The sequence below is a fragment of the Apteryx rowi genome, unplaced genomic scaffold (assembly GCF_003343035.1).
Source record: "Apteryx rowi isolate R43461 unplaced genomic scaffold, aptRow1 scaffold_418, whole genome shotgun sequence".
In the NCBI taxonomy this organism is placed as follows: Eukaryota; Metazoa; Chordata; class Aves; order Apterygiformes; family Apterygidae; genus Apteryx; species Apteryx rowi.
This window is the reverse complement of record NW_020450657.1, coordinates 93,702-108,788: the sequence shown is the minus strand read 5'-3', so window position 1 is coordinate 108,788 and position 15,087 is coordinate 93,702. Positions and strand designations below refer to the sequence as shown.

General features: G+C 39.3%; 1 protein-coding gene across 3 annotated transcripts in view; it reads right to left on the bottom strand.

The window, feature by feature from the left end:
• PROS1 (protein S) overlaps window positions 1-15,087 on the bottom strand; it is a 36,940-nt gene that overhangs the window by 11,885 nt on the left and 9,968 nt on the right. For all 3 annotated transcript variants that reach the window (XM_026075975.1, XM_026075974.1, XM_026075976.1), the window contains exons 5-9: window positions 14,329-14,451; window positions 14,050-14,172; window positions 10,966-11,091; window positions 3,618-3,739; window positions 957-1,075 (exon numbers count right to left, since the gene is read on the bottom strand). In XM_026075975.1, coding sequence (XP_025931760.1) covers window positions 957-1,075; window positions 3,618-3,739; window positions 10,966-11,091; window positions 14,050-14,172; window positions 14,329-14,451 — 613 coding nt within the window. The remainder of the gene's footprint in view (window positions 1-956; window positions 1,076-3,617; window positions 3,740-10,965; window positions 11,092-14,049; window positions 14,173-14,328; window positions 14,452-15,087) is intronic.

The following is a 15,087-nucleotide window of genomic DNA, read 5'->3' as shown; positions in this document are numbered from 1 at the left end:
TTTATCGGTGTCCTTGGAACGCTGTTTGAAGGAAAGCACAGAGGGGGATTTGCGCCTGGTTTTGTTTCTCAGCAGTATGTGTATAGCATGTTACAGCTTCTACCCGAAGCAGAAGTGGCAGCAACATCCAAACTTAAGCCATTCCCATATATAACAGCAAGCTATATGCTCATTATTTTTCCTATAACATCTGAATTTTATGATGAAAATTCTGAATGTCTTCCTGTATCTGTATCACTGTCTCTCATCTTCCCCAACCCCATCTCTTTCTTTCAAAGGAAAAGTAGCACGAAGTAAATGAAGAAGCACCAATCTTTTGCCCTCTTTTCCACACATCCATGGGACCTTTATATAATCCATATTATACATACTGCCATCAACCCTCTCCCTTTTTTTGCATGTTCAAGCCTGGATCTCTTTGAATTCTCTTTCTCACAGTCCACACACCTCTCCCTACAACAGCATCAGTAACCTGGACTGTAATGGTTGGATGACTTCAACTTTTTTCTTCATTGATGTGATCATGTTCAAATGCTGACAGAGCAGGTCTGCCCTAGCTGAGTGCTGTTACCTTGCTGGGATACATCTGCTACTGCCTCCTACCAGCTTCTGAGGTATCTAGAAGAAACCTTTCAGTCTTACCATGCAAGAAAGCTGCCATCTATTTATACTGATGAGCTGGCTCAAAGATAGAGTACGATCAATAAGAGATGCTGTAAACTGACTCCAGACTCATTACTCTTTTCTGTCCTCTTTCAAATGACACCAGCCTCCTCTAAGTGCTAGTATATGCAGGAACTTCAGTTAATTCATTCTCCATACAAAAGTATCTTAACCAGTGGGGAGATGGTGATATGATTTATACATGCAGTGCACTCTTTCTGCACTCTGAGAAAATTAATGGAAACAAATGCCCGTAACTTCCTTCCATACTTTTATCAATAGCAAATGCTTACCTGGTGACATTTGGCAATTTAAACTTTAAGTACAAAACAGGAATCCCTATAAATTGTTCTGCCAGGTAAAGCAGTTCATAATTCTTTTCAAGGTTCAGCGGGATACACACTGGAACAGGCTGGAATTAATGGAGAAGAAAAAAGCAATCAGCTCCACACTGGTATTTCATGAAGTAACTTCTGTTCTTTGCTATTAGCCTGTCCTGTTCTTCTAAAGCAATGACTGACTTTTTTTTTTTTTTTTTTTTTTTAATCTGAATACCTAAGTACAAACAAAGTGGTGTGATTTGGGCAGTTTTGCAGGGCGGGGGTTGGTGTGTCCAGGTATCTAAGTTGTTCAAGGATAATTCAGGTTGAAACATAGTTCTGGCTGATTCCAACTAGTATTTAAATATTTAATATTGAATCAAGACATTAGGGCCTCCAATCTTTCATCAGGCCATTTCCTTTCACCAGCGACCTATGACACCTTCTGCTAGGGTTTTGCCAGGTTTCATTATTTAAGTTGTGCGGCATATAGAGCCGCTCGGGTGTTAGAAGGAAATGGGGCCAGAGCAGATTTAAATAAAATAAGAAATAACCTTTTCTTTCCTTTATTTATRCTGATATAAATTATTCATAGCTGAACAATCTGCAGTACTATTAGAATTGTTTACCTGGAATACAAAGTAGCAATTACAAGTGGATTTAGTAATAGATTAATAGAAAATATTTCAGTCTGGCTGCTCCTTGTATGCACTTCTTATGTGAGCTGTGGAAAGGGATGTTGATGCAATCAGCAGTATGCTTCTTGCTGGAATAACACTGAACTAATATTTCTGCAAACTGTTAGTGGTGATACGAATTTCTTAATGTATATTCTCAGGAARACTATAAAGGAGAGGTTCTAAATATTTGTGGCAACTAAAGGTCCCCCAACAATACGTGAAACTGGGATTAATCCTAATGCTCTAGGCAAAGTCCAATGTGAATAACAACAGTCAGCCAGCTGCAGTCCCTATCAGAAGAAAATTTTGGCACGTACATTGTTTCAGGTATTAAGGTACCTGAAGTTTTAAACAGCTTCTGTATTCCAACAGTGAAAAAAGAGACCCTTATATCTAGGGATAATGTATATTTTACCTGCGGTGTAAGTTTAAACAGGTAAAACAGTAAACTGAATTCAGTTAGCTCCTATCCACTCTAAAGCGCTGCTGCCTTTGTTGTTGTTTTGTAAAACACTTGTCAAAATTCATGTATTATCTATAGGTTTGTCTTGAGACTAAAGGAAGTACTTGGATTCCTTTATGTACAGGGAACTAGCCTCTGCATATGCAGAGGCAGAAAGGCTCTTGCAGAATGTATTTCAGAGTGCATGTCTCACTGACTACTAGTAGGAGCCTAAGAGCCTTTCTAATCTAAAGTTATTCCTGTATATCATCTTTTATATCACGGCAGTATACCAGTACTACAGAAGAGAAACAACAAGAATAGGTATGAAAGGCTCTTCTGTTTTCAAAACCTGCTGGATTTTTGCTAGTCTGATAAACTGTTAATGATCAACATTCCCAAACTCTGACTTGTATATTCATGATGCAGCAATTTCATTAAATKTACAGGCATTCCTCCTGAATTTTGTTCACTGCATATTATGTAGGCCAGTATGACCAGTCTTTGGATTGCATATATATTTTTCAGCTGCTGAAACTATTTTTCGAATTAAAAGGCCTGAAACTAACTTCCATATACGTGCTTACTCACTTTTGAAACAGCAGTATTGCAAGATAATATGTAATGAGGCTAGAAGATGCTCTTCCTACTCCATGAATAAGCAACAGGAAATACAATGACTCCCAATGTTGTTCAGATATTAAATTTTAGAAAGTGAAAAAATTCTAATAAATACATACTAGTGCAGTGCCAGACCTTGTTCCTACTGTTCAAGCCCAGTTTTATTATACTGTGTTAGAGGTGTGGGGTTTTTTTTTTTGTTGGAAGTTATCTGAGCTCACCTCACATAACAAGTCTCAGCCTGCCTAAACCTTTCAAAGTATACAGAGAACCATTCATGAGAAAATCCTTTCACTGGGATTCTCTGGAGTTCCAAATTTTCTGCTACTAAAAAGTGCAATGCTCAAACTGAGTAAGAGTCCATTTTGGCTATGAGATGTTCTCCATGGGCAAATATTACCAAGAACTTTTCTTAAGGGATCTTATGGCAGATCAGAACTGTGGAAAACAATCCAGTTTTCTTCAACAGGCAAAGCATAGAGTAATTCTGAAAGTGAGTGAAACCTTTTGTGCAGTCTAAGGAAAACCTGGGAACATATGGACAAATGGAGTATTCTGGCTCTGAGTAAGCTGAACAGGAATTACCTCTTTGATAGGAGAAAGCTGGGGCTTTTATTTTGGAAGCAGCAAGGGAATAAAAAAGACTGGCCAAGGCAGGCATCTCCTGACAGGATTCCTGTAAGTGAGCATGCATAAACTGAATGGCATCCAAATCCCTATTGGGTTTGCTTCATGAGCCAAACCACAGCTTAGAGTCCCCAGCACTTTCTTAGCAATTTTGAATCAATTCTCAAATAGTTTTCTATATTCCCTAATCTAACACCACCCTGTCCTAAAGAAATATCCAACTTTGTACTTTTCCCCATGGAATTTTACATAGTGCAGTTTTACCTCACAATTCTTCATGTCCTTAGAAAGCTTGAAGCCTTTCTTGCCATCACAATAGCAGCTGTAACTTCCTGGAGAGTTTACACAAAGTTGAGCACAAGTATTTTCAGCGCATTCATCAATATCTAGGAGGAATGGAAGTGTACAGAAGGAGATTTATTCAGAGAATTCATGGTACAGACTGAAAACAAATATTAAATTAATGCAATAATGGACAAGATGTATTCTTTGGCATAAGATGAATCCAATAGGTGACTGTTGCTAACCTAAAATAATGCTAATGGATGTCTCCTATTTAAAATTTACAATCTAGAATTACCTTCTGGGTGTATTAGCCCTAGTAATCAGATAGACACCTTGTGTGCAGAGCTGGGGAAAATTTGGTCTGATTTGTGAGACAGTAAAAAGCCGAGTYGTAAGATGGTGAATTAGTGAAATAAACCTCCCTAAATCACTACCATTTATGGCAGAAATCCCATTCTGGGTCAGATCTCTTCCTTTCCCTGTAGATGTCATGCAAAGTTAGAGTATTAAGACTATATATGGCAAGTAGCTGGAGAAGGTACAGGCTTTATTCACATAAGGCCAAAATGATCTCTGAGAGCAAAGTATTCCTTAAAATGACATACAATAATCTCATAAAAAACTAAGTTTCAGGCAGCATATATCTGTGGAGACCAATCAGATTTGAGTAACAGCAGAACATGTTTGTCTGTGAATAAGCTAAACCATTTTCTATTTTGTAGGCTGTATACAATAATTTAGAAATGAAAGACTGCGTAAAAGGCTAATGTAGCTGTTACATTTATAATACAGAAATAAACAAAATCTCTCCTGGGTAAGAAAATCTAACGAGGGTGATCTTGGGCCTCAGATTAAAGAAACTGCACTGCTTGCTTTGAAATGAATGGCCCTTCTAAGTGGGAATAAATAATTTTGTACTGATGCATGCATTTTAAAAATCTGTTTTATATAATGCCAGTTTTTTTAAGATTAAAATACTTCTTTTCTGTTCCTTTAAAAAAAAGATGAAAAACCTTGCTGGCGAAAGTGCTACTTTGCAGTGAGCGTGCATAATCTCCTTCCAAAACAGGATACCACATTTTGGAGTTTGTGAATGCTATTCTGATTCCTATCTCTGCAGTGAATGAACATGAACAAATTGCTTAAATTCTGAGTGCTAGCAGTTTCTATACTATTTAAATCGGTAGGCTCTACCTAATTCACAGCCTTCATGGGTAGGTTGAGGAAACTAATCTCATGTCTGGATGAAAAGTTCCCTATTATTAAAATGTCTTGCTTGTCTTTTCCATAAGTCATCACTGCAAGGGGTCTGTATTCAGGCTTACATTCCCTTCTTCATGATTGTAATCAGATAAAAAAGCTGTACAGTTGCTTGCTGTGGCAAAAAATGCAGTCTTCTCATGGTGTTCACATAAGTCCCACCTCTTTCTGCTCACCTCCCATTCTACCCTCTGATCTCAGCAAGTTGTTTCCCTTTATACAGCCTTGTGGTACCAAACTTTTATGTTCACTCTTCATGTAGACTGCTGAACAGTGACTGTTCTGAGTCACTTCTCCTCCAGAATGACAGCTTACCTCTGCTCTACCAAGCTGAGAATCGTTTCCTGTCCTGTAGCAGGCTGATGGAGTGTAACAGAGTGGTTTGGATATATTTTTTTCTATTTTTGGAAAGAGTTCCAATGCTGTTTTGAACTAGTGTAGCGAGGTTGGGTATTTGCAGGATTGTACTGCATGCTAGAAGTGCATCAGGTGTTTCGGGTGTTCTACTGCAGAAAGCTATTAACTCCGTAGTATGTTCAAGCCGTGCAGAACTCAACATGGCATTTTTTAGGACTCTACAGCCAACTCCACCACCTTCCTTGCTTCTATTTTGCTAGAAGAGAGTTCCCTTTCCTGGAAGGGGGGTGGCGAGAACAGTGACAGGGTTCTCCTTGGGAGTTCTCTGCACATGATTATGGTACTTTTAAAAACAGTGAACTCAGACCAACTGCTCCGCACGCTGTTCCATTGCCTATTCTAGGAGAATTCTCTGAGGATATGTTTGGTTATAAAGACAAGTAGAAGACTTCAAGTATTTGACCAGCAAGTGCTGCCTGCCATGTTTGCCTGTTCTGAGGGAAGGTTTGATATATACTGGAAGAGATTTCCTGAGAAATGAATGGAAAGTTGATGATTGTGGCTTTTTGGATTGTTCAAGTTCTAACTGATCTTAGGTAGGTAGCTGCAGAGAAGACTACACAAGAGAGAGTCCTGCTTCCCTCCATTTCTTCAAATGTGCATCCAAAATGTCAGCTAACAGAGTAAAAGGAATTGCTTATGCAGAAGTATAGAAGYATAGATGTTTCTTCAAGTTGATTTGACATAACATTTTGCAGATTTCTTTTGCTGTTGCATTACCATAACTTGATTTAGTTTTAAAAAATGAACACAAAAATTAAATTGTGTCTGAAATTACATGGTCTCTTCAGTGGAGAAGAGTCTCAGTGGAGAAGTCTTCAGTGCAGAATGCTGGTCAGTGTTAAAAGTTTTTTCTTTGCTCAGATTTGAGAAAGCTTCCCTATTAAAATGGTATATTCTGCATGTATATATGTATATATACTTGTACAAACTCCTGCAGATATAAATTACCAACCCCCTGCTGATGCCTTGATCTCTGTTTCATTCATTTTGGCCTTTGCCACCTGTAGTACTTAGAGGAATAAGATACCAAGGCAGGTTGCCACATTTAAGTGCTTATTTCAGAAGCTTGTCCCAAGTTCTTTCTGTATGCCTGGGACATAATGCTAACAAATTAGTTGTGCGGCAGTATTTCTGTCCGTTAGGACAAATTTTGCTGATGCACATTTGCAACTCATTGACCCCTCTACTTCCTCCTTTTATGTTTAGATGACCTCTCTGTTGTTTGGCATATGTACTCTTTTCAATTTAGTAGTCGTCAAAGTGTTTATGGTCTTGGTGGGTTGCCTAACCTGATACAGATTGCAAGCTCAGCTTGGTGAAAGAGATTCTGCTGTGAAAGCCACTTTGTAGTAATTTCTGCTGACTGGCAATCTCATGTCCATTTAAAATTAAGACAGGCTACAAAGAATGTGTTATAATGTCATCAGCTGCTTTTTTTTTTTTTTTTTTTTGGTTTTACTGTATTTTCACATCCTATCAAACTTGCAAATGAGGCAATGATAAATTCCAAAATGTAGCCTACTCATACTATGCTATGGGTGAGAAGAATTCTTCCTCTGTCCTTCCCTACTCTGCCTGTTTTTGGAAGAATACCTTTCACTCCCATTATGATCATTTTGGGATCTGAAAACCCATTTACATCTGAGGACACGGATGATGTTACAGAGAAGAAATAAAAAAAGCGATAGCCTGTCTCACTGTGGAGATGTTAAAGTAAACGCCCCACTCAAAACCTCTTGAGAGGAATGGCAGCAGAGAGACTCTGAGGGGGAGCAAGACCCTCAACCGGAATGCTTATTCAGCGAGGGTAAAATCAGATCACAGCACCTTTCTTCCCAGGCCCAGTACAGGGGTATGACTCTGTATAGACCTTTTAGGAGGCATTGTTCTCTGTGAAAGATCTTGTACCCCTTTCAGTACATGAACACATAGCAGTAGAAAAGCAAAACTATAAGCACTGGATAATCAGCAGCACTAGTGTAAATCTGCGTGCTGAATTCTCTGAAAGCAGGAGTTATTTCAAGCACATTCCTTGGGACCAGAGCCTGTAGATAAACAGAGGCTTATGAAGGTATTATGAAAGCTTATCACACACTGCTTGACAGATGAATTTCTATCATTAAACCAATTACTCATAGACTTGTATCAGTCTGGGGTGTCAATTTCCATTATTAATATCAACCTACTGCTCAAAAGTAAGGTCCCCCTCCAGTGTGTACTATAGCACCAGAGGAACAGGCAAGCTTCTTGCACAGGTTCAGAAGTCTCATTTCTCAGCAGATGTTCCGGAACCCCCAGTCAGTCCAAATGGCAGGAACTCACTGTGTAGAGCTAATTGCCCTGCTGTGAAAATGCTGACTTGCACAGGGAGGTGGGGAGCAGGTTTTCTGGAGTTGTTTTAATCACATATGCTATAATTATCCTGTGATTCTTTCAAGATGTACTCAACATCTTTGCATTGTGCTATTTCAAAGGCTTCCCACAGATCTCTCCAAATGTCAGTCCCACATCATAAAACAGCCAGGAGAAGCTCCTCACATATAAACCCAAGATCCTGAGCAGCACGCTGGGTTCATACAGCTGCTTTCAGTGGAAGACTAAAATAATTTGCCTCTTTGAGTTGCTAAGGTATGATAAAAGAAGCCACAAAGGAACTGCTAATTGTGTCCCAGAAGGGGGCTGCTCTATATAACACTAGGGAAAAATGGTGATTTCCCCAGAGCATGGATGTGCATAAGCAGGGTTTTGTGCATGTTAAACATGCRTGTGGGAAGGGGAAAGGCTGATTCCCTGTCTCAAATTTTCAGACTATGTGTTAGAGTGGATTAATACCTGAAATACAGGCATACTCTGTGCTGTTTGATTAACTTGTTCAGTTGCTTCTTTAGGAGAAGATCCCTTTTTAGAGAAGGAAGATGTGTATGSGGTAAAGATATGAGAAATATTTAGGTCATTCCTTGAAACATAGGTTCAGCTTGGTTTGCCTCCTAGATACTGACTGCAAACCAGGCCCTTCTGGCACAATAAGCATACCTATCATTTCCACTACTATTTTTTGTGTTAGGGTGTTTGGAATTGAAAAGGTGGTCTGAAGAAGATGAACAGATTCTGTATCTAAACTGGCATGATTTCTGTGAAACAAACACTGGATTGTACAGGTATCTTCCACTGATGGTGGCTCCCAGAAGGGGTGGATGAAGAACTACTGTAGCAACCTTCTCCTAAGAATTGGTGAAAAAAAACTCTTCTGTTCCTCTCTATTGCATCTGCCATCGTAGACATAGGYGTGCACAAATGTACGTAAACCTGATTTTTCTAGTAAGAGTGATTGAATTTGGCCACCCACATACAACATGACAATGAAAAGCTAATTCCTGTCTGTCTGCACAATCCTGTCCTTAGACAGGATTTGGTGACTCACTTAATGTGGTTATAACCAGGTCTGAAAGCTTAGCAGCATTATCTTCCTTCTAGGAGGTAAGACTTTGTTGCTTTTAATGTCTGCATCGGGCAACCTTCTGGGATCCCAATTTCAGAAGAAAAGTAATACTTAAATTTGATTTGATGCAACCCATTTTATCTGCAGGGAGCAGTGAGAGGGGAGGAAATTAGGTTATTTACTGTGAGGTCTTTCTCATTCCAGTGTATGTAAAAGGGACACAAAATTCTGTCAGTAACATTTTTAGTTCCATAGTAACTGGACAAAGAAGAGCAGATATATAAATATGTAATCCTTATCACTGTATGAAGTTTTGTCACCAGAAAACTGAATGAAAAGGCATGGACCCAAAGATTCATAACTAGTAAGATGCTTCTTTTGAGTCTTTTTGAACAATAACATAAAGGTAGTATTTTAATTAAAACTCAGTCACTGATATATTTTTCTTAAACTGGGGAAGTAGAAAATTTCCTTCCATAATAAAGCTCTAAGAGCTCATACATCTCTTCTACAGCTGAAGTTTAACTTCTGACATATGTATTAAACATACAAAAAGTTTAATTGGTAGAGAGCATTAAAATCTACTCTAGGGCAATTCTGCAAATACTTAAAAAATTTATTTTATAATGGTTTCTGTGAGAATGGCTTCTTGCCACTTTACCACTAGCTATTGGTATTTTTCAACTTTGTTATAATTGTTACAGAACTTTGTCTTGAGATTCCTTCTTCCAGATTGTCAATTCAGAAAATAATATTCTTGAGGAAAGACTCTTTTGGTGCAGCTCCTTCTTTCATAGTATTCTTCTAGATAGGGAAAATTGGTTTTTGTTTTAAAAATGGGGTTCTTATAACAAATCTTTCATATGACTGTCGTGCTGTCACTCCCAGCCTGGAAGAGAGGTCTTGTTTACGCTAAAGCTGTTATTTTCCAGTGTAACTGGATACCCCAAGGAAGGTTAGGTGCTTGAATGTCATTTTAAAAGGGATTCACTGACCCTCATGAAAAGTTCTTTCATGTATCTGAAACATAAGGATCTACAAAGGACAGAAAGATTGAGCCCTTGGCCATGTGGGCTAAATAAGCACCTAAACAGCCTATCAGATGGATAAGGAGAAGCTTTTTAAGTTTTCTTCAAGCCAAATAGGTTAAGCGTGGTTTTCATTTCTGGTGGTTGTGTCTTTCTAAGTCTTCCTAATTGTCTTACTGTTGGGGCCCTTGCGGTGCTTCAGAACAATAATCTATATGAGATATAGAGCATGGAACTAACACTGTTTAGGATTAGTTGCTTAGCACAACTTGCTTAGCATCAGTAGCTAAATTTGCTGAAGCCTTAGGCCTCAGGCTATAGCCACTGCTACGTGCTTTGAAGTAGTCCACCAAGGACACTGGTGCAGCTGGAAATGATACGTCCTGAGAAAGTACAGATAAACTAGCAGAAGCCAGTGGGAACCAAGGTTAAGGGTAAGAYAGCTTTGCTAAAYAAGYAGCAAGGTACAAGGCATGATCGCTGCGTGYGTGATCGGTGCCATGATTGGCTACCTGTGACATAATCTGYATGGTGATTGGCCTAGCAAAGTGTRCGACTGCACAAACATATATAAGATGGGCAAATTGCCGAATAAAGTTGGAATTGAACCTGCATTCTGTGAATGCGTATGATTCATTCCCGTCACTCCCGCGGACYGCGACATCTTACCTCCTTTGGAATTGGCAAATAACTATTACTTCTATTTGCTTTTACCATAACCTCACTTGAGTTAGGGATTTATACCAGTGTCTGACATCAAATATTCCATCCTTATGGGTGTAACAATGCTTGCAACAGGATACCAGACACTCTAGTAGTATTCAGATCCCAGCACATTGCTCCAAGTTATCTGAAAGAAACATGCTAGCTGGTTTGAGACATAACCATGCAAGAAATCTGCATGGATGGCAAGTCTTCTCTACTGCTAGACAGGAGGCCCCCTCATGAACTGAGAAAGTATCCGGCATGCAGCAGGACACAGGTGAGTATACCTTACCCCTCCAAGATCTGTGAGTAGGTCATGGCAACTATACATGCTATAGCACAGCCTTATCAACCCCCTAAAAGAACCAACACTTAAGTCATATTGCAATAGACAATATGAAGATAAATAAAATACACCACTACAAGAGATGTTGGAATTTGATACAGCAGTGGATTAAAAAAAAAAAAGACATACCTTCACAGTTCTTGGAAGTTGAATTATATGCGTAGCCTTCTGCACATTCACATTTATATTTCCCCTGGGTATTCTTACAGATGGCTGTCCCACAGATGTTTGGACGTAGCACACATTCATTTATATCTAGAAATATAAACAAGTTATTAAAAACAAATTGCTCTCTTGCATAACTTTTTATCCTGACCCCTATCCAAGATCATGAGAACTTGGGCAGGGAACAGGGGAGTGTGAAGAAGGCTGCCAAATTAGGTCTTTCTTGTTAGCTTTCTTTCTTTCTGCTTTCACAGCAGAGTTTATCTATAGCAGCAAAGATTTCCAGAGGACTCCAAATGGCATTTTAGCTTCCCCTCACTGAAAAGTGAATTCTCTGCCTTGCCTACCTTTTGCGTTCACTTGTGTGTTTTGTGGATAACAAGAAAACGGATGCACGTCCAAGCAGGCAAAAGAGAAATGCAGTCTACAAATTTCCTATAAACTAAGCCAGACTGCATAATAAAATCGTATGTTAGAAAAAGACATTCAGAAAGACACTGATAATCCTATTGGAGATTCCTAAGTGCTATGATCAATTCATCTCACAATCTTCTTTAATTGGCCGCGCTGACAGGTGTTCAAGTCTCTCACTGTTCCTCCAACCCTCAAATCATTTTAGTGTCTATCTTCCATGTTGTTTCCAATTTTTCAATGTCATTTTCAAAATATAGGTTCTACAACTGGATGCAGCATATGATCTTACTAAATGTCTTGTAGACAGAAGAATATCAGTTTCTGGGTAGTACTTCAATTCCCACTTGTATGTGCAAGGATCATTTTAGTTCTCTCCATGGTTTTGTGGTGATTGTGGAAATGGTACTGCACTGGGAGCACAGGTTCTGCTACTTGCTTGCTTGGACACACAAAACCTTTTTTGGAGTCAAAACTGTCCACTTTTCCACAGTTCTGGTATGCACTACAAATTCCTAGGTGCATAATTTTGTGCTTGGATGTAATCCAGTTTTATCAGATGAACTAAACAGCACTTTGGCTGCTTAGTCCTCACTCTAATTTACCAATTTGCCAGTCTCTGAATGATCAGTGCTCACATTTTTGCTTACATCACTAGTGAAAATGGTGAACAGAGTTGGTCTTACCATTAATTTTTGTAAAGTTCCCCTAGAAATATCCTCATTAAATAACCACCTCACTGAGAAATATTTTTTGAGATCTATCAGTTAGCTGGTTCTTCTACTAAATTAAGATATATAGTAGTATATTGCTATCTTTTTTTTTTTTTTTAAACAGCTTTTCCAGTATCTTTCCAAGACTTGTTGAGAGGCTAACCAACTTATCTAACCTGCCCTTTTTGACACAACAACTATCTTCCATTCTTCTGGAATTTCTCTGGAAATTATTCATTCACAAAAATATATCCTCTAAAAGAGGCAACAGTGGAAGATATTCCCAACGTCTAGTGTCTTAATAATTTGACATTATCCAAAACTGTTGGCATAGTTCATCAGTGAAATACATGATGTTAAAATGAGGTGAGGTTGCACTTTTTCTAACTCTGCAGGAAGAATTTCTGATTATGTTATTATACATAGTCTTTATCTGAAATAGAAGGAAGCACAGAGGTCATGGTCGATAATAACGGACACRGTCCTGTAAGAAAAATGTCATGCTTTTTTTCTATGAAGAGCATTTTCAGATTCATGAACATTTTCTTCTCCAATGAACTTACAAACTCTCAAAAGAAGGGCATCACAAATTAAGAGTGATTCAGGCTACACCACCATTTGCCAGACAGGATTTCTGTTTGTTAGCTGGTCCCACCAATCTAGATTCTTGTTTCAGCCTCCTTAAACGGTATATGAAACTGGTTAGTGACTGAAACAAAATACATCTTGGTAAGTAGTTAATGAGCCTAGATTGCTCAGCTTTACACACCTCTAGTAATGAAGCAGAATCTAGTATCTAGCCTTTCCCTGACCCCTGTGGGATAATGGTCTGTGATTATCTGTGATCCTCCCTGCCGTGAGGTAAACAGTGGATACAAAGGGTGATTTGCAGCCTGATGCCCATGCTGGTGAGGGGTAAGACAACGCCCAGGGCGAGGCGGAGGTCTCACCACTTGACATTGCTCTACCCAAAACGACACCTGGGGTGAGGCAGGAGTCTTGCAGCCTGGTGTTGTTGATAGGGGCAAAAGAAAAAAAAGGCCAGCAGCCATTGACACCCTCTGCTGAGCTCGACAAGGACCAAACATCCCACAGTGTTTGACTCGGCCCCACCTCGCCAAGAGTATAAATTCAGTGCATAAACGAGCCTCCATTTTGAGGGCAAGAACACCAACCTACGGATGGGTCAACAGGCCTGGACCTCTCTCCTCCCCAAAACAGGGATGCCTTTTTGGTAAGGTTTGCGCCCCCGACAATGTCGGACATTACCCCAGGAAAAGTAACATTGTTGAAAGCACTTAATTATCAGTTTGAGCTCAGAAAAAGTAGAATTTGTTGCAGTAAGTGCATTTATCACCGGCAATCCTGAACCTGTTGATCTGTCGCTGTAATAAATTGTCTATTTTGATCAACTTTGTGAACCTGACTCAGTGAAAGTCCTTTTGAGGAGGGCTCTGGCAGGCAAATGTTGATTACCAAAGGGGAGGGCCTTTCTTATTTTCTTCAACTTTGTGAACCTGATCCAGTGAAAGCCCTTTTGAGGAGGGCTCTGGCAGGCAAAGTTGATTACCAAATTATTGTTCAGCTTTGTGAACCTGACTCAGTGAAAGCCCTTTTAGGAGGGCTCTGGCAGGCAAAGTTGATTACCCCTTGTCCTCCCTTCACGTGACAGTAACAGCCCCGGGTTGGTTTTAACCTATTGCAGTTCCTTGATCACTACATAGTTACCCAAATGCTTGTGGTGGTGTAAGGCAAGAGGTGGGATGAGTAGTCAGGTTTGGAGTGGGACTGCTTTTTTCAGGGGCAATGGCAGTTGCTGCTGACTTAGAGCACTTATGGAACTACCAGCATGAATTCTTTCCTTTCTAGTCTACAAGCAATGTACTGTCATGTAACAATGTTCTCCTTAATTCACACTTCCTACCTCTGCAATCTTGTTTATTTGAATGCATGAAGTAACCATCTTCACACAAACAGCGGTAGCTTCCAGGTAAATTAGAACAGCGTTGGCTACAACCTCCATTTATGTTTTCACATTCATTTATATCTAGAAGGAAAACAAAATAAAAACCTTTGCTCAGAGATTCATTGACCAACTACTTGTATGTAGGTATTCTTAAACATCTGACACTATTCAGTAATACTAGAATGACYATAATTGTGTTCCTGAGAACTATCACCACAATGACAGTAGAGACTGCACCTTCTTCACATTTCTCTCCTTGCCATCCCGGTTTACAGACACATGTATATTTGGCTTGTCCGTCTATGCAGTCCTTATATCCATCTCTATGGCATGGTAGAGGGCTACATTGGTTTGAAATTTCTGTCGGAGGAAAAACATTGGAAATATTTGTTATTTGGGTGATTTTTCCTCAGTAGTCAGCTTAGTCTTCTTTTTGTTCTCCCACAGGAACCTTTCATAAGAAAGGAAAGAGCTTGATGCATAAGATCAAGCATCCATATAACAACCTCGCTACTAATTCTGTTAGTAAAAATTAGCAAGTGTCAAAAAAAAAAAAAAAAGACACACCCCCCCTTCTAAAGCTAATCCAGAGACAATATCACCAACGCTAGTACTTCTTCTTTGCCAAAGAGAAAACAACTAGAAGACAAATGGCTCCCTAAACCATGTTAATCCCTGAAAGCTGTGACCAAATGTAGGCTTGATACTTCATTACATTTTAAGGATTTATTTCACTTTTTACAGAACTATCCTCTGCCTCATCATTTCAGTTGTCTTAGTGCAAATTTCAGCAGAAAAAAACAAAGTTTAAAGAATACAGAGATCATTTTCTTTGTTCAAGGAAGGTCATCTTCGCAAAGAATCTTGGGCCTCAGGTTGCCACAGCTGCACAGGTTCTGTGGGCAGACTCAGTACATCAGTGTCCAATACTGTCACCTTTCACATATACTAATTTCATTGACAGAAATGGAAACTTGGGTTGGAAAGAGCAAATGA